The following is a 26,674-nucleotide window of genomic DNA, read 5'->3' on the forward strand; positions in this document are numbered from 1 at the left end:
TCAGTCAGGATCTCAGAGGGAAAACCCAGCTGACAGAAGATTTTGGTTAGGGCGTCAGCAACCACTGGTGCCTCGGTGGAGGTCAGGGCAACTGCCTCTGGTACCGAGTGGCAAAGTCCACTAGAGTCAGGATGTATTTCTTCCCTCTCCAAGTCTTCTGCCTCAGAGGGCCCACAATGTCTATCCCCACTGGTTGGAAGGGCTGATCAATGATCAAGAGGGGCTGTAGGGGAGCCTTTCTCTTGTCCCCACTTTTGCCCTTCCGCTGGCATGTCTCGCAGGATCTGCAGTAGTCCGTCACATTCTGGGCAATTCGGGGCCAATAAAAGTTGGGCAAAAGTGGGTTCTCCCATTGACCGTTATCTTGGTCCGGTGGGCGGCCATCACCTCCTCTGGGTTTGTGATCCTGTAGCAACAAGCACGCCCCTCAGAGGGGCTCGGGCCTCCCCCCTCACTGCGTACAGCTGTTGCATGTCTGACGGGCTTGGGTTTGTTGCTTAACTTTGGGCAGTTGGGTTTGATGCGGCCCGGCTCCCCGCAGTTATAGCACCCCTCTTTTCCGAATTGGGGTGTTTGGTCGAATCAGGGGCCTCCTTACTCTCGGTCTGGGATGGCCCCTTTTCCCCTTTTGGACCTGGCCCTCCCCTCCCCCCTTTCTGGACCCCTTTCTGTCCCTTCCCCGAGTAGGGAGGCTTCTTGTCTGACCCTTCCCTGTTAAGCAACAGCTGATCCGCAATTTCAGCAGCCTCAGGGCCGGTTTTGGGGCCCCTGTCCTTGACTAGGGTTTTAATCTCCCTTGGACATCGGTAGTAAAATTGGTCCAGAACCATAAGATGAAGCAGCTTCTCTGTAGTGTCAGCTTTGGCTCCGTCCGTCCATTTAACGAGTGCATCCCACAACAGGGCCATAAAATCAGTCATTGACTTCTCGGGCTGTGGGACGAGATTCCAGAACTTTTTCCAAAAGTAGTCCGGTCCTAACTTGAACCTTGAAGCCACAGCGCACTTAAAAGTATCATAGTTTTCAGCTGCGTCTGTGGGCAGGCTGTTCAGGACCACCGCCAAGTCGCCATCTACCAGAGCGGCGATGTGCAGTATGTAGTCCTCCTCAGGCACCTTCAACCGTCGGGCTTGCTTTTCAAAGATGCTGGAGGAATACATCGGGGTCATCTCCGGGTTGGTAGTGAGCGAAGGCTGAGGAGTTCGGTTTGGGGCGTTCCCTGGGCGCTCGCGGAGGGCCCACACCTTCCCTGTTGGGCTGCTGACTAGGTGCCTCTTGTGGTGCTGTCTTTTCTGCCAGCTCCATCTTTTTCAGCTCAAGCTGGGCCTCCATCTCCCTCTTTTTCAGCTCCATCTCAATCTCCATCTTTGCCTTCTCCAGCTGTGCCTTCTCATGCTGGGCCTCCAGCTCCATTTTTTTCAAATCCAACTCCATCTTTTTCAGCTCCAGCTCATACTTGAGCTTGCCCTGTTGTGCCTCCATAGGGGTTGATCTCCCTGAGGACTGCGAACTTGGCATGCAGTGTTGTGATTCTGGGGAGGACTCAGGAGTTGGTGTGTGTGAAGGTTGCTCTATGTCTCAGTCATTCTCACACAGGAGTTTAATCAGTTCCTCCTTCTTTAGCCCTTTCTTCACATGAAGGCCTCTCTCTTTCACCAGCTCTTTCAGTTCAGGCACGGTCTTTTGGACGTACTTGTCCGCCATCCTGGCTATCTACACTATCCAGTCGACACGATGCCAAATTAGAAATTGTTTGCTCAAGGGATTTCAGTGACTCTATTACTCTTCCCCAATTATGCCTGTAAATCAGCAGGGTATTCGGATCCCACCCCTATCAGCACATGTAGCGGGTGCAGGGATCCCACCTAGGTAAAACAGCTGGGTATTCATATCCCACCTCTGCCACCACGTGTGGCAGCCAAGTAGGGAGCGCTCCTGCGTTGAGCCACCCACCTCCCTGCACCCGACCACCTTCCAGGCTCCAAGTGCCTGCCTGGGGTGCCTTATGCTCGGCTGACCCCTCTCCCGGAGCACACTCGCTAGTCTGGGGGTAACGTGCCGCCACCACCCCGAGAAGGGACTCACTCTCGGCCCTGTGTCCTCAGGGAAACACAGGCCTAATAGTCCCACGGGTACTCAACCTGGTACAGGCACTTGGGGCTCTTCCCCAAGTCAAGGGGGCAAAAAGTAAAGTCTCCCTTAGTCCACAGACCTAAGGGGTCTCTTAGGCATAATTTAGACCCACCCCTCAATAAGTCTCCCACACCAGTCACAAAGGAGAGCTTTATTGGTTACGAGGGGTAAGGGAAACTAGGGTACAGGGTTGAGCAATATCTTAGAAATCCTAAAGAGCAAACAGTGTGGCTGAGGTAGCCTTTTGATCACGCATCTGTGTTACTGCCAGCTAAATATCTAATCAGAGCTCAAGTAGCTTACTCACAAGCATCTTCCAAAGGCAAGTGCAATTCCCCTCTGAAAGCAGGCAGTTTCCAGCTCGTGAGTTTGGGGGAGAGAGCCAATTGTAGATGGTCACGCTCCTCTGTGTCCCCCGCATGGCTGCTGCTTCACCTTTTGGCCGAAGAGAGAAGAGCGAGCCTCCTCCCCCTCCCAACCTATATAGCCCCTGTGACCTCATTCACCTGGGCCAGTGGAGGTCAGCCCCGGCTGGCTGTCAGCCAACCAATTTGTAATACATGACATGTTACCAGGCAGATTCCAGCTCCCCAGGTAGAAACCCCGCACCCAGGTACCTGATGTCAGTCACTTAGGCAGAAGGAGCATGTTTCCCCCCCACTCAGGACTGCAGCCAGCTCAGGTTACCTAAAGACAGGATAAGGGTGTGGTCTTCTCTGCTGAGCCCGATCTAATCAAATGGTCACAGCACAGAGATTTGATCACAGTGTCACAGGGCAGCGATTTTTGGGGAGAAACCAAGGTGGCTTTCTGCCACAGCATGTGGCAACAATGGGCTTAGGGAGAGGGAGAGCTGTTGTCCTCCCAACGCCTGGTCCAATGCTTGCGGCGTTACATGAGCTCGTTTGCTGCACAGAGGTCCCTTAGGAAAAGGGTGGCCCAATCCAGATGCACACGCTTTAGTCTTGGCACCACAAACTCACTTCTCATCTCCCCCAAGTATCCTGGTGTCCGTATTGCCTGTGATTACAAATGCCACGTGTGCATCGGCAGTTCATAAAACTGCTTATTTGTCTTTCTTGCAATCCCTTGCCCTTGATCAACAGCTGGTGTGTCTTTCTCTGAATGTCTATAGGATCTGAGACAAAAACCAAACCCCTCCTAAAGTGATAAGAAACCTGGATGAGGGATTTTGAAAAGAAATATAGAAAGGCTCCTCCGTGATTCATTCTGTATTTCAGAACCAAGGTAAAACCTTCCTGTCTGGGGACACAACACTCGGCTGCTGTGTTGCACGGTGGGTTGTTTTACATTCCCTCTTGAAGTGGTGTTGTTCTCGTCTCTCCCTTTTCTCTTCTCCTCTCCCGTGTGCTGAGTTGCTCTGTTCTTGTACGGGAGCTCCCTGCACCCCTGGTGGGACAGGGACATATCGATCACGTGCACAAATACACATCTAGAGCCTCCAAATAGTTGCGTAGAGCTGGGAGCATGTGAGCTCGGACCTCTCCCCAGGACAGACCCTTGGCTGACTTCAGTTCACTGCAGGGAAGCAAGGACAACGTCTCTCAGCTGAGGCTCTGCCCCTTGAGGGTAGAGGATCCTCTTTCATTTCCTGATGCTGTCTGGATGGAAAATGCCTTTTTGTCAGATTGGGCAGGTGCCCAGGGCTTCTTTGGGAAGGTTGACACTGCAGTATAAGGTAAGCCATCGAAGGAATTGCTCCTTGTTGCATAAAAACACACTCAACTGAGCACATGTCTGAGGACAAGTCTCGCGTTGCACGCTTGGTGCTGGTTAACACATAACAGATGAGGATGTTTCCCAGCATTCACTGCCGCCTCCTTTCTGAATCTGGCAAATATGTAATAAAAGCAGCGGTATAAAATAGAAAGTGCTTTGCTGTGTAGACGTGTGCAGACTTGTTGCTACAAGTGACGGAGCATTTTGGTGAATCTGTCTATACAGTATAGCACCGATAATCTGTGGGGTAGGGAAGGTTGGGGCAGCCACTGTGCTGCCCCTGCAGTGTTTCCTGGTGTCCCAGGGGCCTCTGGGAGCTGCAGCCTCAGGGATCCTGCAGAAGGGAGCGTGGCCATAAACTGGAGCATAGCTCCGGCCAGCCAGGCTCCAGTTTTTGGGGCATGCGGTCTTGCCACGTGCGCTACCCAACTTTTCTTGGAGATCGCAGGGTCAACCCCCTCCTCCTCACAAAGCTGCAAATCAGCAGTGTCGGAAGCATCTGCATGTGTGGGGTGTGCAGCGCCACAGACTGTGCACCCTTAAAGGCTTGTCTTTGAGGCAGTCTATCGTATTTTGCTCCCGGCCTTCTTCCAGTCTTCAGGAACTTCTCCCAAGAGGCACAAGTTCTCCAACAACCTCACCATTGTTCATGCTGTGATGCCAGCCAGCTCTTTTAGCACTCTTGCCTTCAGTCCCTCCAGGCCCACTGACTTGTGCATGTCCAGCCTCTCCAGCTGTTCCCTTATAAGATCTGCTTCAATTCTATCTTTGTGTCTGGCCCAGCACAGAAGAGATGCTGGCCTGTAAAGGGGCTTTGATACCAGTTCGATCTGGAGCAGTGCTTCCCACCCAGGTGCTGTCAGCTCCTTAGCCCTGGCAGGTGTGCAAACGCCATTACACTGTTCACAAAACCAACCCAAAGCTTTGAACTAGGAATCCAGCATCAAAACCACTTTTGGTCCATTGTGGCCTTTCTCAGTTCTTTGCACCAGAAGAACTATGGCATTATTTTTAGTAGCAAAACGAGTGACAACATAGAGCAGACATTTTCTGAGGGTGCCTCGAGTTGAATGAGTCTAAAAAGAGTGGAGAACTAGTGATGTGTCCTGAGAGAGGCAGCTAGCTGTGTTACCGTGAAGTCAGACAGACGGCAGGATCGAGATGCCCCTTATAGACTCAGGGGGCTCAACCCCTGGCCCATGGGCCCGATCCTGCCTGCAGGCCAAGTCACCCATCCCCACAGGTCCAGTGATTTGGTGCTGGGTGAAAGTTTGGAGGTGTTGGGAGCCCCCGGCAGTAGCAGAGGGAAGTAGGAGACTGGGGCACACGCTCTGGGCACCGACCCCAGGGGCAGGAGGGTAAGAAATGATGTTCAGAGAGCAGAAAGACACCAGAAAGAGAGCACTTGTGCAATGCAGATGTGTTTATTTTAATATAAAAGGGAATGGAAGGAGGGAGGGGAAAGGGGGACAGCGCTGAGAGAGGTGGACAAAGTAACCAGGTAAAACCCCCCGAGGCATGCAGGGATCTGGAAGTGAAGGATGAGAGCTTGAAGTCAGTCCCTCCCAGCGGGGTGCTGTGCATGGGGGCTTGGGAGACGACCCCTGGGCCAGGGCAGCAGCAGGGTCCAGGCGGGAGCAGCTCCTGGGATGGAGACCCCAGCCCCCCCACCCCGGGGGCACCGAGGGGCAGGCAATTGGGCGCGGGGGGGAACAGTCTGTGCCGTGGGTCGTGGCAGGGACAGGGATTGGCTCAGGGCTCGGCTGGGACCGGGCACAGGGTCAGGGGAGCCGCATTACTGCCCCCAGCATTGACACCAGGATAGAAGTAAGGGCACAGGGTCCCGGAGAAGGAGTCGGTGAAAGTGAAGAGATGGGACCTGTCGGTCACGTTGTAAAATGAGACCTCGCCCCCCTCGTAGTCCAGGAAAACCCCCACCCGCCTGGGCTGCACTCTTACAGGGAGGGGGGTCGCGGGGCAGGTGAAGGCCTGGTATCCCCCATCCCGCAGCCACACGGTCCAGTATCCATTGAGAGGTGACCGTGTGTCCTCCCCCTTCCTGCGCACAGACTCCCTGCACACGCCAAGACCCCAGTCCGTCTTGCCTCCCACCTCCACCTCCCAGTAGCGCCTCCCGCCCGCGAACCCCTCCGCGCCCAGGACTTCTGGGTAAGTGTCAAATCTCTCGGGGGTGTCGGGCACATCCTGTCGGGTGTCTCCGTGTCTCACACATTTCCGATCCGCAGACAGGACGAGTTTGGGATGAGCCGTCCCTGGGTCCAGAGTCACGTCCGCTGGGGAGAGAGTCGCGGGTCAGGGCGGGGGCAGGCGGGTCCCGAGATCACGGGGAACTCGCCGCGTCCCAGGAATCACGGGTCGGTCCCGGCTGGGAGTCACCGTCGCCCCACGGGGAAATGGGGGAACAGGAAATGGGGGACAGGAAATGGGGGGACAGGAAAGCGGGACGTCCCCACCAGGCCCTTCCTCCCCGGGGCATTCCCGGCCTGGGCGCTGGGGCCACGAGGGGGAGGGACATGGGGTGGGGACAGGGCAGGCCCGGGAGGGGGAGGGGCATGCAATGATGTCATCCCAGCAGCTCCCCGCCCTGCCCCTCCCCCACCGCTAGCGGGGCTGCTCTGCCTGGGGGGCAAGGGGAGTGGGCTCCACCCCATGAGCTGGTGTCACAGGGGCTGTGGGGAAGGGGGCAGGGGGGCCAGCAGGGAGGTTGCAGGGGGGGGGACGGGCTGGGGGACAGCAGGGAGCAGAGGGGCCCATTGCAGCCTGCCCGGGGGAGGGAGGGCAGGGGAAGCGGAGGGCAGGACCCGGGGGTCTCTGTGCTCGGGGATGGGGTCACTCGGTTTGCTGCCGACAGCAGGTGGGTGCCTGCCCCCCCACCCCAGGCTGGGCTGCTGTGCCCCGGGGGACCCCCATGTCCCCAGCCCTGTGGGCACAGCACTGCAGCCAGGGCAGCCCACAGCCAGCGCCTCCCCAGAGCCAGCCCAGGGCAGGGCCGTGCATGGGGCTGGGCGCAGGGGTGGGGAGGGAAGGGGAAGGGCAGGGGGGCACTGACAGGGGCACTAAGCACCGGAGAACAGGGCCCATTGCTGGTGAGTCTGGGGCAGTCGAGCGGGGAGGGGGCATTTCCCCACTGACTGCCCCAAACCTCTGGGCTCAGCTCACAAGAGACATCTCCCAGGCCCCCCCGCCGTGTGTCTGCTCTGGGGGTCTCCACCGGAGGACCTGCACTGGGACAGGGACACCCCGTGTACACGGGCCCTGGGACACTGCTGGGACCGGGGCCGTCTGCCCCCAGAGTACTGCGCAGTCCCAGGCCCGGGGGGCCCAGTTGCCGCACTGGCCCCCTCCGTTGTGCCAGAAGCTGCACGTCCAGATGCAGTTTCCAAACACACGGGAGTGACCTGGGAGCAGAAATCCCAATGGCTCCCAACAGGACCGGGGCTCCGGGGCCACTTGGGGCCTGTGGAAATGCAGCCCTGGGAACAGCCGGAGACTCCTGCAGCGCTTGTGCAGGGGGGGCTGGGGAGGACGAGCAGCCTGGGACAGGGTCTGCTCAGAGCACCGGTGTGAATGCACCTGCCCCTCCTCTGTCCCCAGACCCGCTGTGACATTTGCCCACTGGAGAACATCGGCCCCTGCGCCCACCCGACACCCCCGCTGAAAACAGAGACAGCTCCAGCCCCACTTCTCCTCCCAGAGGGATTTGTCCCCTGTTGTGAGCTGCACAACTCCCCTCCAGCCATGCCCAGGCCCCCCGGCATATACAGTGCTCGCAGGGACTGGCTCACAGGCCCAGGGACCATGTGTGCTCTCCACCCCCGCGCCCCGCAGCCCCTGCTCACTCAACAACCAGCCGGGATCAGGGCAGTGCAGGGGGATCCCTGCAGGGTGGGAGATCTCGCACCCTGGTCTGGGTGCAGACTGGCACAGTGCGGGCCATCCCCATGGTCAGTCTGGTCCAGGCTCCTCTGACCCACAAGGGATGGTGACAGGCTGGGCTTGAGCATGCAAGGCACCCCTTGGGAGGGAAAGGTGCAATGGGTGCAAGCTAGTTGAGAAAACCTTAGGAGAGACATAGGGAAAAACTTTTTTTTCTGCGTGGATAGCTAGAGTCTGGAGCACATTCCCAGCAGAGGCAGTACAGCGGCTATCCCTGGAGGTGTTCAAGAGGAGGCTGGACCAGCACACCCTGGACCTCAGTTGAGCCCCATTGCCTCCTCCCCATGGCACGGGACGGGACTTGCTGAGCTTACCGGTCCCTCCCGGTCCTTCTTCCTATGATTGTGATTGTGTGCATGTGAGGAGTGGGACATGCTGGGTTTCACTGCAGAGCCTCTCCCATTCATGAAGGGCACCCCAGCTGAGCTCAGCTGCACCGGGGCAAGTCCCAGGTCACCTCGAAGCAGCACCTCCTCCATGGGTCTGGACAGCTCCAGCCTGACCTCCCCTCCCCAGTGTCCCCCCGGGGTAGGAGGTCAGTGCACACCTCATCCTACCTCACTGTGAACACAGAGCTGGGCCCAGAGCCCCCAGGAGTGCCTCCACTGTCCCGTCCCCACTCTCAGGAAGCAATGCTCCAGGGGCAGGTCCAGGCAGGGCTGGGGGGTCCCCGTAGGGCTGCAGCTCTTATACACCAGTCAGGATGCAGACTGGCCCAGGACAGCCCACTCCCCACACTCAGCCTGACTCCAGGCTCATCTGAGCCACACGGGGAAGGTGACAGCTCTGGGCAAGGTGAGTGAGACTCCCCAGATTTCCCTGCCAAGCCCGCACCACTCAGGAAAGCCTCAGGCCCTCTCCACACCACAGACTGAGCTGGGTCATCAAAGCCCCTTGAAGGACAGATGCATTGACCCCCCCGGGTGAAACCAGCTGCTGGGCTGCCGCTGTGTGTGGGCAGGACTGCGCTGGCTGCTGCTTTGCACCATCACAAGCAGAAAACAGCTGCAGAGACCAGGCTGGGACCTGCCAGTTGGGCCCGTGCTGGGGGCTGCGGGCACCTGTCTGCACTCCCAGGACAAGCCCGTGCCTGGCTACAGCTGATGTCTGGGCCACCTCCCCATTGCCTCAGGAGAGGGACCGTTCTGCCCCGCTTTGCAGCCAGAGCTGACATGACAGACATGGGGACTGAAGGCCTGAGTAAGAGATGCCCGGGCCAGGAGAGAAGTTTCCCTAGGATCTGCAATCAAAGGAAGTAGCAGGGCAGGGACTGAGCTGCATCCAGGGCAGGGAGTGTGTGGAGGGACAGAAAGCCCCAAATTGCCGGGAGTAGCAAACAGCAGGTAGGGATGGGCCGGCCATGGGGCTGGAAGAGGAAGCCCAGAGCATCATGCTGTAGGGGCCAAACATAGCTGGAAAGGAGCTGGGAATGGGGAGCAGGGAACAGCCTCTTGCTGCCTCATCTGCCTGCGCTCGGGGCCTGTGCACAGCCCTGGGAACGGGCAGGATGGCCCCAAGGGGATCCCGGGGGTGGTGCTCAGCTCCCTTGGGTACTGCAGGCTGCACCACACTGCAGGGCCCAGGGACTGAAGCCTGCTGGACACTGTGAGACCTTCCCCATTGCATGCAGAGACCCAGATTTCCCTTCAGCCCTTCCCTTGAGTTGAGATGAACCCAGAGATTTAACCAGGACACGGTGTGGCAGCCCCTGGGACTGGGGCACATGGAAGAGGATAATCTCAGCGCACCGGCACTTGGCTGTCCAGCCCTGATCCTGACATTACCTCCTCCCTCCCGCAGCAGGAACAGGGATCCACCTGTCTGACCATTTCCCTGTTTCCTGTGTCACCTGTCCCCACTGGAGTGACCCAGCCATGCCCTGCATGGAAATTACAACAGGATCTTTCCCCCTGCTGATCCAGAGACCCTCGGACATGGGCTGAGGAGACGGCTGCAGCACTGCGGAGGCTCTCTGCCAACACGGCAGTCACATCCCCCTGCGCTGTGTGTGCTACATCCCCAGTGCACCCAGCACGGCTCTCGCTGCTGCCAATGACCCTGCCATGTGCTGCGGTGTACCTCTGAATTTCCTTAGCATTTCCATCATGCCTGGGATGCTGCACGGGGTCTTCACTTCTGTAGAAACAGCTTTTGCTTCCTGAAGATTCACATCCTGGCTCCTAAGAGGAACATATCCCCCATCATCGCTCAGCCCAGCTCTTCCACGTGGATATTCCTGCCACAGCCCAAGCAGGAATCCCCTGGGAGGGGAAGGGGAAGATACCGCACCTGTCCAAGGTCCTTTTCACATCCTAGAAAGGGGAACATGAGGGTAATAGTGATTATTTCCTTGCTGGGTAAAAACATCTGCACCAAAGTTCAGTGAGTTTATGACTTGTCCGTTCTATGGGTATCTACTTTTTCACTGTCTGAAAATCCCCAAGTCTGCCTCTGCCTGGTGCACTTGGATGTAGTCAAGGGACGATGAACCATTTCTTTGCTGTCACCTCTGTCTCAGCATTACATTACTCTGAACATTTGCATGGCTAGCTCCAGATGTGCTTTCCTGTCCATTTTTGCCCATTTTTGCTGCTGACAGAAATGATTAAAAAAAAACCCCAAAACCCTGGGCTTTACTGGAAGAGGCAGCATGTTAGTTTGACCTCGCTCCACAGCATCTGTATAGATTATGCACTTCAGCAAGGCTTTTTGGTGCTTTAATATAAAGCAGATTCAATCAACTATTAGAGATCAGCTCCAGAAAAGCCCCACAGAAGCCCCCAGTCTACACAGACATTGGGAAGCCAGGTCCAACTAATATGATACCTCGTCTGGGGACGCACTGGGTTCAGTGCGGGGACACACTGGACGTACAGTACAGCCCTTTTTATGCTCATCTCTGCAAGAAGCCTTCATGACTAAAAACCTGGCACTTCTCCCAAATCAGAATTTCCTCCCAGCACAAACTGGTAGATCTCCAGACTGATGGAAAGTCTCACCTGAGTCTTGGCCCAGTCTCCACCAGGTCTGGGGGCCAGGCCGAGGGCTGCTTTGTGCCAGACGGCAGCAGCATTGGGGGCCGGATCAGCAGCGCACGCTCACCTTCAGCAGCTCAGCAGGGGTCTGCCGGCTCTTCTCCTCTATCCTCTGAGATCAGCTTGCGCAGGGAGGCGCTTTGCCGGGAGAGTTGGGCTACGTTGGCCTCCAGGCGCCGCAGCGTCTCCCTCTCCTCCTCCTCCAGGCTCTGCAGGAGCCGCTGCTCCTCCTCGCTCACAAAGCGACGCAGCTTCTCGCACTCAGACTTGATGCTCTCTCTGCGTTGCTTTACCTTGTTCTTCCAGGACAAGCAGCAAAAACAAGTGTGAGCTGCCATCTCCACTTCCAGCTTCACATTGGCAGAGGGAAGGCATGAACTCAGGGTGTGCAGCCCTTTGTCAGTAGCTATACTGTCACCGGATATATGATACACACATTACATATAGTGATGCACTCTCTAGAGAAAGGATCACACAATACTTTCACCCCATAGCAAAAGGTTGCTATCCAAAGCAGAGATTTAGGATCTGGGGCGTCTGTAAAGGCTCTGGGGCTTGCAGCAAAACCCAGTGGGCCATGGGTCATCTCTGGCTGATCTGTTGATGTCCGTGCTTTTGTGCCAGGCCTGGGGCGAGACAAGCAGGAGACGCTTCATGGAAAGCACTTGGAGCCTGTGTTGGCCAAGGGAGATGGGTGGGAAGGACCCCAAGAGAGCCCCCTTCACCAACAGGAGCTCTCTACATAGGAGACAGGCTCCTCTGCCAGGGGCTTTTCCCTTCCAGGGTGGGGAAAGTGGAAGATCCTTAAATGACAGCCCAAGAACCAGGAAAAGCACAGAAGAGACACGTGAGGAAGGGGCTGCAGGGCGGAAGAAGGAGCCCGCACCAGTCCCACAAAACATGAACTCTGCCCCGGTGAGAGCTGCCCGGGCCGGGGAGCCTTGAAGCCCCTGTGCACGGGCCCAGGGCAGGGGAACACGCACTGCCTCCCCTTGGCCCTGGGGTGGGGAACAGCAAACTCCAGAGCCCCTTTCCCTTCACACGGGGGCACCGGGGGTGAAACAGCTCAGGGCTCTCCCTCCCCGCAGGGCAGGGTTATGCCGAGTGCCCAGCCTGCCCTGCCCCCGGGCCCCGCAGGAAGGGCTCTGCACCACTCCTCCTCTGCCTCAGCGATGCCCATCCTGATATGAGGCTTTTAGACCTCAGAGAGCTGCTAGAGGAATCTCACAGAAACCGAAACACTGATGTGATGGAAATCCTGCTGCAGTGCCACAGCCCTGGGACAGCTGGGACAGGCAGAGACATGGGCTTCGGGGTGTGCAGAGAGTGCAGCAGCTCTGGGAGCAAACATGGCTCCAGCTTGCAAAGTGTGGCCCATTTTATGGGAGGTAAAGTATGTCATCCAGGCCAGCAGCAGTGGCTCGGTCCCACCCCTGGGTGAGCGGCAAGGAGGGGGTGAAGCTGCCAGCTCCTCAGCCCAGTCTGGTCCCAGCTCTCCCCCAGACCGCAGCATCCCCCGATGTCGAGGAAGAGCTCCCTGCATGACACACAGCCCCTCGGGGCAAATCTTGCAGCTCCCCCACCCCTCACCGCCAGCTCTGCCACGGGAACGAGCTCTCGAGGAGCACAGACTGGCACCTGCCTCCCACGCCGTGGTGGTGTCCTTCTCCGTGGCCTCCATCGCCAGGGCTCTCTCCAGCCCCTTCCTCAGAGGGTCCAGGGCCCGCTGGAGCTGCACCTGGCAGGAGAAGCATCAGATCCTTATTCCTGACCCTGACATGTGTCTGTGTTGAAGCCCATCCTATTCTCATCCACCCACCCTTGTAACCTGTCTAGGTCTGATTACAGCCTGTTGCATCCTTCCAATGTTCCCACATCCCCCCACATCTTAGTGTCATCAGCAAATTTGAACAGGTGCTTTTTACCCCCTCGTCCAAATCACTGATGAAGATGTTGAACAGTGCGGGCCCGAGGACCGAGCCCTGGGGGACCCCCCTGCTCACGTCCTTCCAGGTTGAGAAGTACCCATTCACTACCACGCTCTGGGTGCGGCCCTTCAGCCAGTTGGCGACCCATTTGACTGTGTGGGTGTCTACACCACAGCCCCCAGTTTCTTAATGAGAACGGGGTGAGAGACAGTGTCGAAGGCCTTCCGGAAGTCCAGGAAGATTATATCCACTGCTACCCCTGCATCTAATGATCTGGTGATCTGATCATAAAAGGCCACCAGGTTGGTCTGACAGGACCTGCCACTGATGAACCCGTGTTGGTTGCCCCTAAGCATGGGGACAAGGAGGGCTTGATACGGGAGCAGTAAATGTGCAGGGAAAACAAGCAGCAGAAGCAGCCGTGTGGGGGGCTTGCTGGCCAGCCCCCTCCCCGCTCCTCTCGACCCCTCGTTGCAGGCGCTGGCTCAGGGGCGCTGGCACCGGGTACAAGCAGCAGCTGAAACTGCTGTGAGGGGAGAAGTCACCTCAGGGTTGCTCTGCAGACATGCTTCATGAGCAGGGAAAAAACCTGCTGTTTTTTAGCAGCAAAAAATGGGGCAACATCTCCCTCCAGCACCAGCAAAGTCCAGCTGCTGCCCCTCGGCAGAAGTGCATTTCCCAGAATGTGGGGCAGGAAGCCTTTGTTTCTCCCCAAAATCTCTGTGCTGTGCTCAGCCCCTGTGACAGAGCCGGCTCCCATCCCTGTGCACGAAACATTGGCAGGGCAGGGTGCGAGGGCAGACCTACTCAGAAAGCCCAGTGGGGCTGCGTGGGCACCGGAGCACCCAGCAAAAGGGTCCATGTGCTGTCGGGGACAAAGGAGCAAGTTCCCTGTTGCACACAGTCATACATGGAGGCAGCCAGGTCTTACTGGTCCCCAGGAGCTCCAGTGGGCTCAAAAACAAGGATCTGGCCCACACTACAACTGGTGTGGGGAATGCATGGCTGGTTTTGGAAATGCTGTGCACTGCATGTGGAGATGCAGAGCACAAAACTACAGAAAAAAAACAGGACAATTAATGTAATTAGTATGAAGGATGAAGACTTATATATTCAGGAATAACTAACTGATCTTTGGTGCACCAAGGGAGGCTGGTGAGTTCATTGATGATGAAGTGCTCAGCCACGGGTTAGGTGGGACTCTGGAATTCATGGATATTAATTCATTTTGGGTGGAATCAAGGGAGGCTGGTGACTAATCATGAATTAATCTCCTGTGGATTAAGTGAAGCAGGGGGATTCGGTGACAACCACTTGATCTTCTCTTGTACGAATGGGGGAGTATTGAATTCACTGACAAGTACTTGTGATGCCGTGCACCAGGAGACACTGTGACTTCTGACTTGGGGCAGCAGAGCGAGTGGCAATTGCCGACTGAGGGGTTCAGGATCCCAGGGGTAAGGCTACACATGTGGACACTTGGCCAGGAGTAGGAAGGAGCAGGTTGTAGGAGTGGAAAGAGGCTTGTGAAGAGGACCGTCCTCATCCAGGTGGATCTTAGCTCTCCTCTTACCATCCTCTTATCACCTGACCTCTCTTCAATTTTCTTAACAACAAGGCATGGCAGGGAGATGTAAGGCAACTGGAGGTGGAGACCTGGACAAGAGAGGTGGTGGCTGCCATGTGGTCCTACCAGAGGAGGCTTTGTCAATTGCTTACCCCCACAGTCCTTCACTTGCTTTGACCTGCAGCATCGCACACAACACCTCCCCCACCCCCGCAGGCTCTTCTTAGGCTGAAACGCAGCACTTGAGACACCTGGGACTGGTCAGTTAATTCAAGCAGTGAGTGCTGGCGTCTAGTCTAGGGGACTGTAGTCCAGAGATTTTTTTCTGGGAAAGAGAGAGAAAAGCATTCCCAACTCCGGAGTAATGTGGATTTGGAGGCTCTGGCGTGCATGCTCTATGATCAGCCAAAACCTTTCCCGAAGGACAATCCCGGGTCATGGAGACTGATTCCTTAAAGCTCAGCACTCCTGCAGCCATTCAGCGTGAATCTGGGCCCATTGGCAACACCTCCCAACTCAGTGTCAACCACAGACTTTCTGAGCCCAGATCCAGTCCAGTAACAAGGTCACAGACAGGATTGTTGAACAGGATCAGGCCCCTGCCCTGCACACCCCAGGGCCCTCCCGGTGCCTCCTGCTCCAGACACATCGCTCCCACCTACACAGCCCGTGCTGCCGTCTCCCTCCGAGACAGCTCCTGAGCTGCCGCACAGCGCAGCCATGACCCCTGTCCCCTCCAGTCTGGCCAGTTATATCCCATGAGACTCTATGAAACACTTCATTTAATCTAGCAAATGACCATACTTTTTCACATACAACACAGCCTTTCCCCTCAAAACCAGTGGCTGGAAATCGTAGTGTGCATTACATGTGAGAAATGTGGTGAGAAGAGTTTCTGCTGAGCAGAAGTGAAAGTCACATCTGCACTGGAGCAGAAGAGGGAGCAGTCTCTGCTCCCAGGCTACTGCTCCTCTGTTACTTGCTACAGGAAAAGCTCTTTTAGGTTTATTCTGCCTTTGAAACCCAAGTTGTGTCATATTCTGAGCTGCATTGTATGGAGAAAATACTATCAGCCCTCTGCGTTGCCCTGTTCAGTTTGTTCTGGGGGCTGTGCTGAGTTCAAAGGCCAGGGACTGCCCACCCTGGGCCAGGGATCCCAGGGGCTGGGACACACCGCAAGACAGGGCCAAGGGGCCCAGAGACGTGACACAAAGATTGCTGAGGCCAAGAAAGTTGTGGGACTCAGCACAGGACGTGCCCTGAGGGCAGCTATGACACCCTGTAGTAACCACCTTAGACCAACCCTGTTAGCTAACTTTGCTAGGCTTGCTAAGGTGGGCTTGGCTTTTCTTTTCCTCCTGTAGGAAGGAAGCATGCCAAAATCCCACAGTTCGTTAGGTAATCCCAAGGTCTGCAGGGTCCTTGCACCCTGGGTGGCGCAGAGCCCTACCAAAGACCCGAGTCCGGGGGTAACAGCGGCTACCGAAGGCTTGTGACTGGGCTCCAGGAAGGGGGTTGACTGCACTTAGGTGCCACAAGGGAGACACTCAGAGCATGGTTTTCAGCCAGGAGCAGTGAGGTGGGAGGCTCAGCACAGGAGCAACCCAGACTGGCCCGCCGCCATTAACTAATTTTATCTCTTGGCCCAAATCAGTTCTGAATTGTCAGTGAAGCAGAGCTCAATCACTCAAGTCCGTGCTGCACGACCACCAGCAAGTACCCTCCCTTGCAGACACTTCAGCGTGGGACTTGAGATACTGCCCGGTACATGGCAGGCATCCTCTGTGCAAGCCACAAGCCCAGAGGCCTCGGAGCCCAGATGTCCACTAATTTCACTCCACCAAAAGGCTGAAGGAGCAAGCTAAAGAGAAGCCCAAGAGCTGAACCCTATGAACCTAAGTCTTGTAGCCAAGATCCTGCATCGGGAGGCATTTGCAGAGTCTCTCAGGGGTCAGCTTGCCTGCAGCGCAAGCAATAGACCTTCAGCTCAACTGCTATAAGTCATTCAAGACCGAGGAGAGGGCGATTGCCCTTCCTGGTAAGTACAACCACCCGAGCCGAAACCAGTCATGGTATCTCTCCTGCCAGTGAGTTTTGTTCTGTTTGTTTGTTTAAAGCCATTTTTCACGTTCCACGCCAAATCAGCCAAATCAAGTCCAAGTCCATAAGTCAGCCCAGAACCGTACATGGCCCTACAATGGGCACATGTCCTCCACCCCCACCAGGGGCCTCGGGTATTTCCAGTCTTCTGACAGGCAGCCTATGTGCAGGCGCGAACCCGGAGGCTTGGGGTTTGGATGCCCCCAAGTTTTGCCTGCCCTCGGCCGTATGGGTGCAGAAGCAAGTTAGGGAGGAGCCTCCCATTTCCATAAAGTGGGCTTTAAGCCCCAACACCCCGACAGGTACTAAGCCACGGCAGGAGAACAGACATCCCCAGGGACACTTAAGGAAAACTGCATGCTTGGACCCAAACACACGGTGTTGCCCCTGCCAGGTAAGTGTGTGTCTGTGCAACGGGCTCTCCCGGGCCAGTGGTGTCACCTACCTGGTAATCCTTGGCAGCCTCCTGGATGGGGAGCACTGTGTGACCGCGGTGAGCCTGGGACTCCCTGCAGATCACACAGATGGCTTCCCCGTCCTCCTCACAGAAGAGCTTGAGTTTCTCCTCGTGCTCCACACACTGATTCTCCATCTTCTCCTTTCCTGGCTTCAGACTCTGCTCTTTAATCTCCTCCACCAGGGTTTTGAGCTGCGTGTTGAGCCGGGAGCTCCCAACCTGGAACTCTGCTCTGCAGCTGGGACAGGGGACGGCGTCGCCTGAGCCACGGACACGGTCCTCACAGTACTGGGTGATGCAGGCTCGGCAGAAGTTGTGCCCACACCCGATGGTCACCGGCTCCTGCAGGAGGTCCAGGCAGATGGAGCAGGCGGCCTCTTCAGCCATGTCCTGTCCTGGAGGGTCTGAGGCTGCACGGCCCCGGCTTCTGCTGATTGCTCTTGCTGCTCCGTGCAGGCTGGGCTTGTCCTGGCTGGTGCCTCCCTGAGCGCAGGAGCTGATTTCCTGTAAGTCAGCTTCTAACAAGAAACAGGAGGGGCCGAGGGGCAGAGGGGCCAAAGGGAAAGTAAAAGTAAAAGTAAAAGTAAAAGTAAATGGAAGAATTAACCTGAGTGGAGAGAAAGGAAGGGTGAGGGCAAGGGAGCAATAGAAGCAGGGAGGAGGACGGCTGGGGAGACAGGGCGTTCACAGGCGGGGGGCAGAGATGAGAAACCCACGACTCACTAACACGTAGGAAACAGTGCACCCAGCGGTGTGCTCTGCAGCGTGCCTTCACCAGGGTGCAGGATTTTAAAAATGTCAATTCATTTTGGAGGGTAATGCCTAGGACTAACAAGGACAGAGGATGATCACAGGTTCTCATCAGGCCTGTGGCAGAGGGAGCTGCTGAAACACCAGAGTCCCTTGGAGCCATCGTGACACTAACGGGGTCCAGCAGCCTTCCCAGGCGTTACAGAGACCTGGGTCCAGCACCCAGACAAGGGAAGTGAGCCCGGACCTCGAGCCATTGGGCAGGAACCAGCCTGTCACAGGGCTGTCCCCTTCATTTCTCCCTGTCAACCCCTGCATAACTGTCCTCACCTTATGGGACCTCTGCCAGCTGAGATGCCCCTGACCTGAAGGCATTTGTTATCACCCCGGGTGCACCCCAGCTCTCTGGAAGGGGGGCTAGCTGATAGCCCCTACAAGTAGGCGCAGGGCTTAGCAATCCCAGCACGGGTGCCAGTGTGTGGCATGTTATGGCATTTTGCTTGGCGCATGTGCCTCAGGTCAGACAGCAGGGAAAGGGCTGGGTCTGCGCTGGCACAACAAGGATTAAGCCCATGACAGCTCTGTTGCCATCTGCCCCTGGCACACCAACCTCTTACAAGCTGAGGTTGTGGATTGTCACGGAGTCACGTAGGTGCCCCGTGACTGTGAGGGTGATTGGCAGAGTTGCCAATCACCCAAGCAGCTCAGGTGCCGGTTGCCAGGGTGACCAGGTGAGTCACATGGCCAGAAGGGGGCAGGGCCAGGCCTTTATAAACAACTTAGGCCGGAGCCTGCCTCACAGTTCCCTTCTGGCTGCCGCAGGAGCAGGAGCTCTGCGGCTAAGCTGAGCAGCCCGAGGCAAGTGTGGCAGCCTTACCATATTAACCGGCTGCGATGATGCTGGGAACAAGATTGCCTTCAAGGGCAGGTAAATTCGGAGGAACGGGCGAGGCTGTTGGGAAGCAAGGAGGCCTCAGCAGGGCCCCCCCCCAACAACTTGGGGGGTCCCGGAAGATCGTGCCAGGGAGGCACAGGCCCCAGAGTGGGCGAGGCCCCAGAGGGGGCGAGGCGCAAGGTGCGCGGTATTGGGCCCCAGAGGGGGCGAGGCCCCAGAGGGGGCGAGGCGCAAGGTGCGCGGTATTGGGCCCCAGAAGGGGGCGAGTTGGGCCCCGGAGGGGGCGAGGCCCCAGAAGGGGGCGCGGTGCAGAGGTGATAGCGCCGGCCCAATGGCGCCGAGACTAGGGCGGTGGTAAGGCCGGCCCAATGGCACCGAGAGTTGGGTGGCAGTGGCGCTATAGGCCCCGTGGGTCGCCAGGTGGCCGAGAGGCACCCGCAGTGATAGCGCTGGCCCAATGGCGCCGAGACAAGGGCAGTGGTAATGCCGGCCCGATGGCGCCGAGAGGTGGGCGGCAGTGGCGCTATAGGCTCTGTAGGGCACCAGGTGGCCGAGAGGCACCCGAAGGGCGAGGGACAAGACAAACGTCCCGCGGAACAGCTGCGAGGCTTGGGGCGTGCTGAAGGGGAGGTTTGGAGGCACGCGTAGCCCTTAAGGCAGGGCATAGATAGACACCCCATTGGGGAGCAGAGACAGGAACAACGATACCGTCCACCAGGGAAACAGGCAGCCTCCATACTATATATTAACCATCAAAGTCGTGGCGGGTGAGATTCTGAGGGTGCGACGTTCGCCCTAACGTGACGGTGAGGGGCGCTAGGGAGTTTCACGGCCGCCCCTAGGGCCCGCTCCCTCACATGGATGTTTCTGGCACTCTGGGCAAAAAACATTGCTGACCCCTGCGCTAGACAGAGAGCAGCTTTCTGGAGCTGGACAAGCCAGCCACGGGGTCACACCGAGCTCAGGGGTCTCACACCCGCCGTGCACTCGGAGGCAGCAGGTGCGCAGAGAAGGAGGGAACCTTTTGCAGTCCCATTACTGCAAGGAAAGCTAGAGTGTGAACTTGGTGTCAGGTCCTCCCCCACGGTACCTGGCTCGGCATGGTGACGGCCCCCGTGTGTGCCCTAACCACAACGTAGATGTAAAGGACCTTGCTCCATGTTCGTGGGCTCACTGACAGCTCACAACACAGCTTTCTCCTCTGTCTCCCTTTCTGTTTCTGGGCAAAGGCACTGCTGAGCAGTTCACCTACCAACAAGTACGCAGGGAGTAACAGGCCTTGGATTGATGAGTGAGTTTTTGATTAAACTTCTCTGCCTTTATTCCTTCTGGGTCTAAGGTTCACGGTCCATGCCTTTCCTGGCTTCCAGCTGGTGAGTTCAGTGGTAAATGTGGCCAACTCACACCACAAGATCAAAGGTGCTTTTTTATCAGTTCAATAATGCAATCATAATTCACTGCCAGGGAAAGAAGGTGTGAGAAAATGAGAGGGAAATAAATTATAGAAATATATATTATTAAAATATGGTGGAATACTAACCAATTGCCCAACACGAATGATGGACTTCAAAGGAGTGATTACATGGCCGGTCCCGAAGCGTGGCCTGCCTCTGCCCATTCTGTTGTCCCCACAGCCAAGCCACAGCCCCCCCAGACTTGCTGCTGCCCCTCACTCCCACCCCACTGAACCCAGCCCTGCCGGTGCCCCTCACTCACTAAACTGCAGTACCCTACCCCCCGGGCCATGATGGTGCCCCTCACTCCTGACCTGCAGCCCCCTGCACTGCCAGCCCACAGTCCCATCCCACCTGATGCCCCTCACTCCCACCCCACAGCCCCCTGCCCCACCAGCCCTGCCAGAGGGGCCGCAGCTGTCCCCGTCCTGACCAGGCCGGCGTGCGGTGGCTTCGATTCATGCAGGTGGCGGAGGAGCATGTCTGGCCCCAGCATGGGCTGAGGGGAGAGGAGGGGAGGCTAGTGGCATCCACCACCCTGGGCTGTGGCTGCAGTGCCCGGCAGGCAGCCTGGCCAGGGCCCCTTCCCTCCCTCGCCCCTTCCCCCCTTCCCTCCTGGCCACTCAGCCCCTCCCAGCACAGGCACCGGCCCTTGTGCAGTCACCTGGCCATGGAGGTCCCCGCTGCCCCCACCCCTTTCCCCACCGGGAGAACAGGCCACCATCCCCCCCCACACCCTACCGCAGCTGCAGCCCCCGCTCCCCCTGCCCTGACCACGTCTGCATTGCTGCTTTGCTCGGGGGCTGGGAGAGGGGGCACAGGCAGCAGGGAGCGCCGCACGGGTCTGCCACCTCTACAGCTGCAGACCGGTCTGTGTGTGCCCCCCACTGCCTCCGATGGCCCCCTCCCTGCTCCCAGCCCACAGCAAAGGGAAAGCCCAGATAGCCCACCTGGAGGGAGATCAGAGGGCTTAAGGAGGGTGGGGACACATATGGGAAAACCCAGATATATGGAAACCCTTTCTCAGTGGTGCGGGCACACTTAAGCAAAAGCTTTATGGACAGACAGCTAGACACACAGATTAAGCCCTTTATTATATTAGACTTTTATTAATATATTATTAATATATTATTGACTCTTTATTATTAAATGCACCTTTAAAAACTGGGGGAATGGACGTGATGAGACTCTTCTCGCTCAGCTCCAGCCCTCTCAAATTGCAGGGCCTTACAAGAAGCCTTCATCTCTCTGAACTTTTCCTTCTCGTGTCTGCACAACCCACTGTACACCACACAGACATCAGGTCACAGTACAAGGTGCAAACTGTGCAGTTCTAACAACACTCCATTTCTAATCATATTCTAACAATATTCCATTTACTGTGCATTTCTAACAATATTCCCCCCTCAAGATGCTTTCTGCTCCCCATTCTTGACCAGTACTCTTAACATCCGCCTTATCACTTCCCAACCATTTTGGGGCCAAAGGAAAAGCCCTCCAAGGCCACTGTTCTCCGGCTTCTCGGAGCCCCCCCACAGGCCCAGCAGTTGGTAAGATTGAAAGTACGTGCAATTCTTTCCATCATGTCAACATACAAATTTGTCCCTGGGGGAGCAACTGGGGGAAGCGGGGATATAGGCTGGCAGCTAGGGCTGCTCCATCCTGCTTCTCTCACTACACAGATAACAACAAGGCATATTAAGATTCCCACCATATTCTCCCTTTCTTGAGATCAAATACAGCCTAAACTTTTCCCTTTTTACTTCCTTGTCTAATTTTCTGAACTTTGATTAAGCTGTCTCAGGCGCACTTGGAGATCACCAGTAGGTTCACAGCTCCACTTGCTGGCTTCTTGTTCCGAGGACGACTCAGCTTCCGGAGTGAGTTCGTCTTGGGAGTTGATGTCCTCTGACGCTCGTGGATGTCGTTTCACACGGGTATGGTGTATCCAACGGTCATGGCCAGCAATCTTTCCAGCGGTGTGGGTTGTTAGAAGTACCTGGAAAGGGCCACTCCACCTCTCAGTCAAAGGTTCCTTTTTCCACCGCTGCACCAAGACCCAGTCTCCCGGGGAGAAGTCATGTACCGGTACGTCTAAAGGCAGACGCTGAAAGGAGGCTGCATACCTGTGAAGAGAAGACAAGACAGACTGCAAAGCAATAACATACATATGAAGCTCACTATTACTTAATTCAAAAGTTACATTTTCTCGCATCCCAGGGGGTAAGACTCAAGGCGGTTTGCCAAACATAATTTCATATGGGGTCAATTTGAGGCCCCGTCGGGGAGTGTTTCGAATGCAAGTAAGAGCTAGCGGCAATGCTTGAGGCCACTTAAGGCGTGTTTCAATACAGACTTTGGTGAGTAGAGTCTTTAAGGTCCTATTCATGCATTCCACTTGTCCTGAACTCTGTGGTCTCCATGGTGTGTGTAGTTTCCAAGTGATCTTGAGAGCTTATGCGACTTCTTGAACCACCTTTCCCACAAAGTGTTGTCCTTGATCCGACTCGATGGACTCAGGCAGAGAATACCGGGGAATGATCTCCTGCAACAAATACTTCACTACTGTAGCCGCCGTGGCAGTCCTGGTGGGCCAGGCCTCGACCCAACCAGAGAGCTGGTCTACCATGACAAGTAAAAACCCATGATGTCTGGACCGTGGGAGCTCGGCAAAATCAATCTGCCGTGCCTCTCCAGGGTACGCTGCCCGGGGTCTACCTCCCATTGGCACAGGGGGTTTCCTTCGAGGGTTTACTTTCTGGCATGTGATGCACCTGGTAGCAATGCGCTGAGCTTCTACATATAGCCCTGGGGCTACTGCTTGGCGGATCACTAGATCACCCATGGCCAAGCCTCCCATATGGGTTCTTGCATGGAGCTGTTGCAGCACCTCCCGAAGCAATGGCCTGGGTATCATGACCTTTCCTCCCGGTACTATCCACCACCCCTGGGAGTTCTTTTTTGCACAAGCTTTCTGTGCAAATTTATCTTCTTCAGGGGAATACTGTGGGACTAAATCCTGAACGTATGGCCATATGGCATGGGACAAGGCCTGCCTGGATACTTCCTCTGCTTCTCCACCAATAAATGCGGCTTCCTTTGCTGCCGCATCAGCCTTTCCATTTCCAAGCTTATGCTTTTCCTCAGCAGCCTTCCCATGGGCCCGCACATGAATGACTGCTACCTCTTTAGGCTGGTGGAGTGCCTCTAGTAGCTTGATAATCTGGGGGCCATTAGCAATTTTATTCCCAGAGGCCGTAATGAAACCCCTTTCTTTCCACAATAGTCCATGCACATGGACCGTAGAAAAAGCATAGCGAGAGTCAGTGTATATATTAACCCCCTGGCCTGTCCCCAGCTGTAATGCTCGGGTGAGCGCAGTGAATTCCTCGGCCTGTGCCGACCAGGAGCTCGGCAATGACTCCCTCCATACTACCTTATTCAAGGTTACCTCTGCACATCCTGTTCGTCTTTTTCCATCGATGACAGAGCTGGAGCCGTCTACGAAGTATTCAGCATCTGGGTCTTCAAATGGGTCCTCAGCAAGATCAGGTCCCACCTGTGTGGTTTGATTCAGGACCTCAAGGCAGTCATGCGTTGGTTTCCCTGGTTCTGGCAGCAAGGTTGCAGGGTTCAAGGCTGTAGTATGTTTCAAAGTAAGTCCTGGAGTAGAGAGCAAAAATATCTCATACCGTGATTGTCTGGAGGGGTTGAGAAACTTTCCTCCCTCAGTCCCTAGAATCTGGGGAACTCCATGAGGGGTGTGTATTTCCATATCCGCACCCATGACTATCTTCTGGGCTTCTTCAACAACCACTGCTGTGGCTGCCACAGCCCGAAGACAGGCTGGCCATCCAAGTGCAACTGGATCTAGAACCTTGGAGTACTATTCCACGGGTCTCCAGGTCGAGCCCGATGGCTGTGTCAGCACCCCGATGCAACCCCTCGATTCTCATGAACATACAGTCGGTATGGCTTTTTACTATTTGGGATGGCCAGGGCAGGGGGCTGAGTTAATGCTGCCTTAAGCAGATCAAAGGCATGCTGCATTTCTTTATTCCATTTCCATTTAGTGAGACTCTCCTTAGTCAGGGAGTCATACAGTGGTCTAGCCTTCCCACCATAATCCGGTATCCATAGTCGACAGAACCCAGTTAGCCCTAGGAATGCCCGCAGCTCCTTGGGTGACTTAGGTGGGGTTAGACCTTGGATTGCCTGTATGCGATCTGCACTCAAGGCTCTGACTCCTTTTGAGAGCTTATATCCCAAAAATGTAACTTGAGGATGACATATTTGGGCTTTCTCTCTAGAGACTTTATATCCTTTTCCCCCCAGAGTGTTTAGCAGTGACCTGGTGGATTCCTCGCAGAGCTGCAAGTTTGGGCTTGCAACGAGCAGGTCATCCACATACTGGAGGAGAGTCACTGCAGGGTATGATCCCTTCCACTCCTCCAAGTCCTTCTGAAGGGCAAGTCCGAAAATATGGGGGGCTGCTATGAATCCTTGTGGAAGAACTGTCCACATGAGTTAGGCTTTATGGAAAGTATCTGGATCCTCCCATTCAAAAGCAAACAATTTTTGACTCGCTTGGTGAAGGGGAATGGAGAAGAAAGCATCTTTCAAATCTAGCACTGAAAATATTTCAGCTTCCCCCGGTACTTGTGTCAAAATCATGTGAGGGTTTGGGACTACAGGATGGTCTGAAAGGACTTTCTTATTTACTCCTCGCAGGTCTTGGACCAGTCTGTATGAGACCCCATCTGCCTTCGGCATTCCAAGAATGGGGGTATTATATGGTGAGGACCCTTCCACTAGCCATCCGCACTTCTTGTATTTCTCTATTTACTGCTTGAGTCCAGCTCTGGCCGCTCGGCTGAGTGGGTACTGCTTTACCCAAATGGGCCCCTCCCCATCCTTGAGTATGATCCTTACCGGGGAGACCGACTTAGCTCGCGCAGGGGTTCCATCAGCCCATACCGAAGGGTCTACTCCAGTCATGTGATCTTCAGAACTTACTACAGGGCGTCAGTCCTCCAGGAGAGCCATCTGATAGTTCGAGCTCTGCTTGACATGTAGCTGGACCACCATCTGGTTGTCTCTGAAAAATATCTCAGTTTGCAATTTTGTGAGTAGGTCCCGCCCAAGGAGTGCAACCGGGCACCTTGGAGAATATACAAAGGAGTGCTCAAGCAAATGGTCCCCCACTTTGGTGAGGAGTGGTTTACAAACAGGGAGTCGGGTTTGTGTTCCCTCAATCCCTTCCACAAGTACATGCTGTTCACTAGTTCCTGCACAGGGGGGGTTTCTGGAATCATTGAAAATGTAGCCCCCAGTATCCACCAAGGCTTCAAAGTTTTTGCCACCAACCCTAATGGTTACCATGGGAACTTCTCGGGCTCCAACCCGAAGGGTAGTGGTCTTAGATCCCTGTCCCCTTCATTCTGTGTCCTCACCCTTGTCTTCTGCCCGCATGAGGTGACCTCTTGGTTCCCCCTCTCTCTTCTCCTTCAACTTTGGGCATTCCCTCTTCCAGTGTCCTTTCTCCCTGCAATAAGCACAAACGTCTGCTCCCACTCTTTCTCCTTTCCCTTTCTGCATCCCAGCCTTTCCAGGGTTACCTCCAGTTCTAGCAGCTGCCAGCGCTGCCATCTGTCACTGAGCCTTTTTATCCTCCTTGCGCTCCTGCACTTGCTCACGATTCCCATATACCTTATATGCAATTTCCACTAGCTCTGAAATCGGTTTCCCAGAACCTCCCTCAGTTTTCTGTAACTTCTTACGGATATCAGCAGCGGATTGACCAATAAACATAAGATTTACCATGCGTTGATTATCTGGGGCTTCTGGATCTAGGTCCGAAAACCTGCGGAACGCCTCCTACAGCCTCCCGAGGAAAGCTGAGGGATCCTCTTCTCTTCCCTGTCTCACTTCATACAACTTAGACAGATTAGTAACCCGAGGCACTGCCTTTCCCATTGCTTCCACTATAAACCCCAGATACCGTGCACTCAGCTCTCTTCTTTCTGCAGTATGATTATCCCATCTTGGTTCCTCAACAGGGCAGGTATCACACAAGGTACGACCAGCAGCTCCCTCCGCTTCTACCCTGGCTGCTGCAATGTGCTCTGCCGTCCCCAAAACTAATCTCCTTTCCTCTGGGGTCAGGAGGGTTTGGAGCAGCATCTGGACATCAGCCCAAGTGGGTCGATGAGTTTGCCCAATAGTTCAAAACAGGTCCCTCATCTTTTCAGGGTCTTCACGAAAAGAGGGGCTCTGATTCTTCCAGTTAAATAAATCTGAAGTACTAAATGGGGTGTAGACAAAACTTGCATTGCCCCCCTCTCCGATAAACTCTCGCATCGGGCAGTTCAGCCCCGGCTGTGATTCTACAGTCTTGCGCAAATAATAGCCCTTATTCCCTGATTCAGATGGGGCACTTGGCTGAGGCTCACGCTCTGAATCATTAGGTATGTTTTGATACGCCGGTGGTGGTCTCCCTGAGGGAGGGAGCAGTGGTGCAGAGGGACTGGATCCCGAGGAGGTGTCTGAGTCATTCTCGCTACTTGACAGGGCGACCGGAGAGCGGGTCCGATACTCAGCCAATTCAGAATCCCCCCCTCATTAGACTCAGGGAGTACAGGCGGTCCTCCTCGAGTCT

At 55.7% G+C, this 26,674-nt stretch overlaps 2 protein-coding genes across 2 annotated transcripts in view; one reads left to right on the forward strand and one right to left on the reverse strand.

Moving 5' to 3' along the window:
* Positions 1 to 26,674, forward strand: part of LOC149875546 (tripartite motif-containing protein 6-like) — a 139,532-nt gene that overhangs the window by 79,106 nt on the left and 33,752 nt on the right. The window lies entirely within an intron of this gene.
* On the reverse strand, positions 5,302 to 17,392 carry LOC149875548 (E3 ubiquitin-protein ligase TRIM39-like). The gene is made up of 7 exons (XM_090031465.1): positions 16,906 to 17,392; positions 12,094 to 12,603; positions 11,027 to 11,164; positions 10,933 to 10,977; positions 10,120 to 10,142; positions 9,910 to 10,010; positions 5,302 to 6,167 (listed from the first exon to the last, which is right to left on the reverse strand). The coding sequence occupies exons 1-7, from the start codon at positions 17,302 to 17,304 to the stop codon at positions 5,626 to 5,628; spliced, it is 1,758 nt and encodes a 585-aa protein (XP_089887591.1). The 5' UTR covers positions 17,305 to 17,392; the 3' UTR covers positions 5,302 to 5,625.

This window comes from Crocodylus siamensis, chromosome 1, assembly GCF_052110815.1.
Source record: "Crocodylus siamensis isolate JL-2025a chromosome 1, ASM5211081v1, whole genome shotgun sequence".
NCBI classification, from domain to species: Eukaryota; Metazoa; Chordata; order Crocodylia; family Crocodylidae; genus Crocodylus; species Crocodylus siamensis.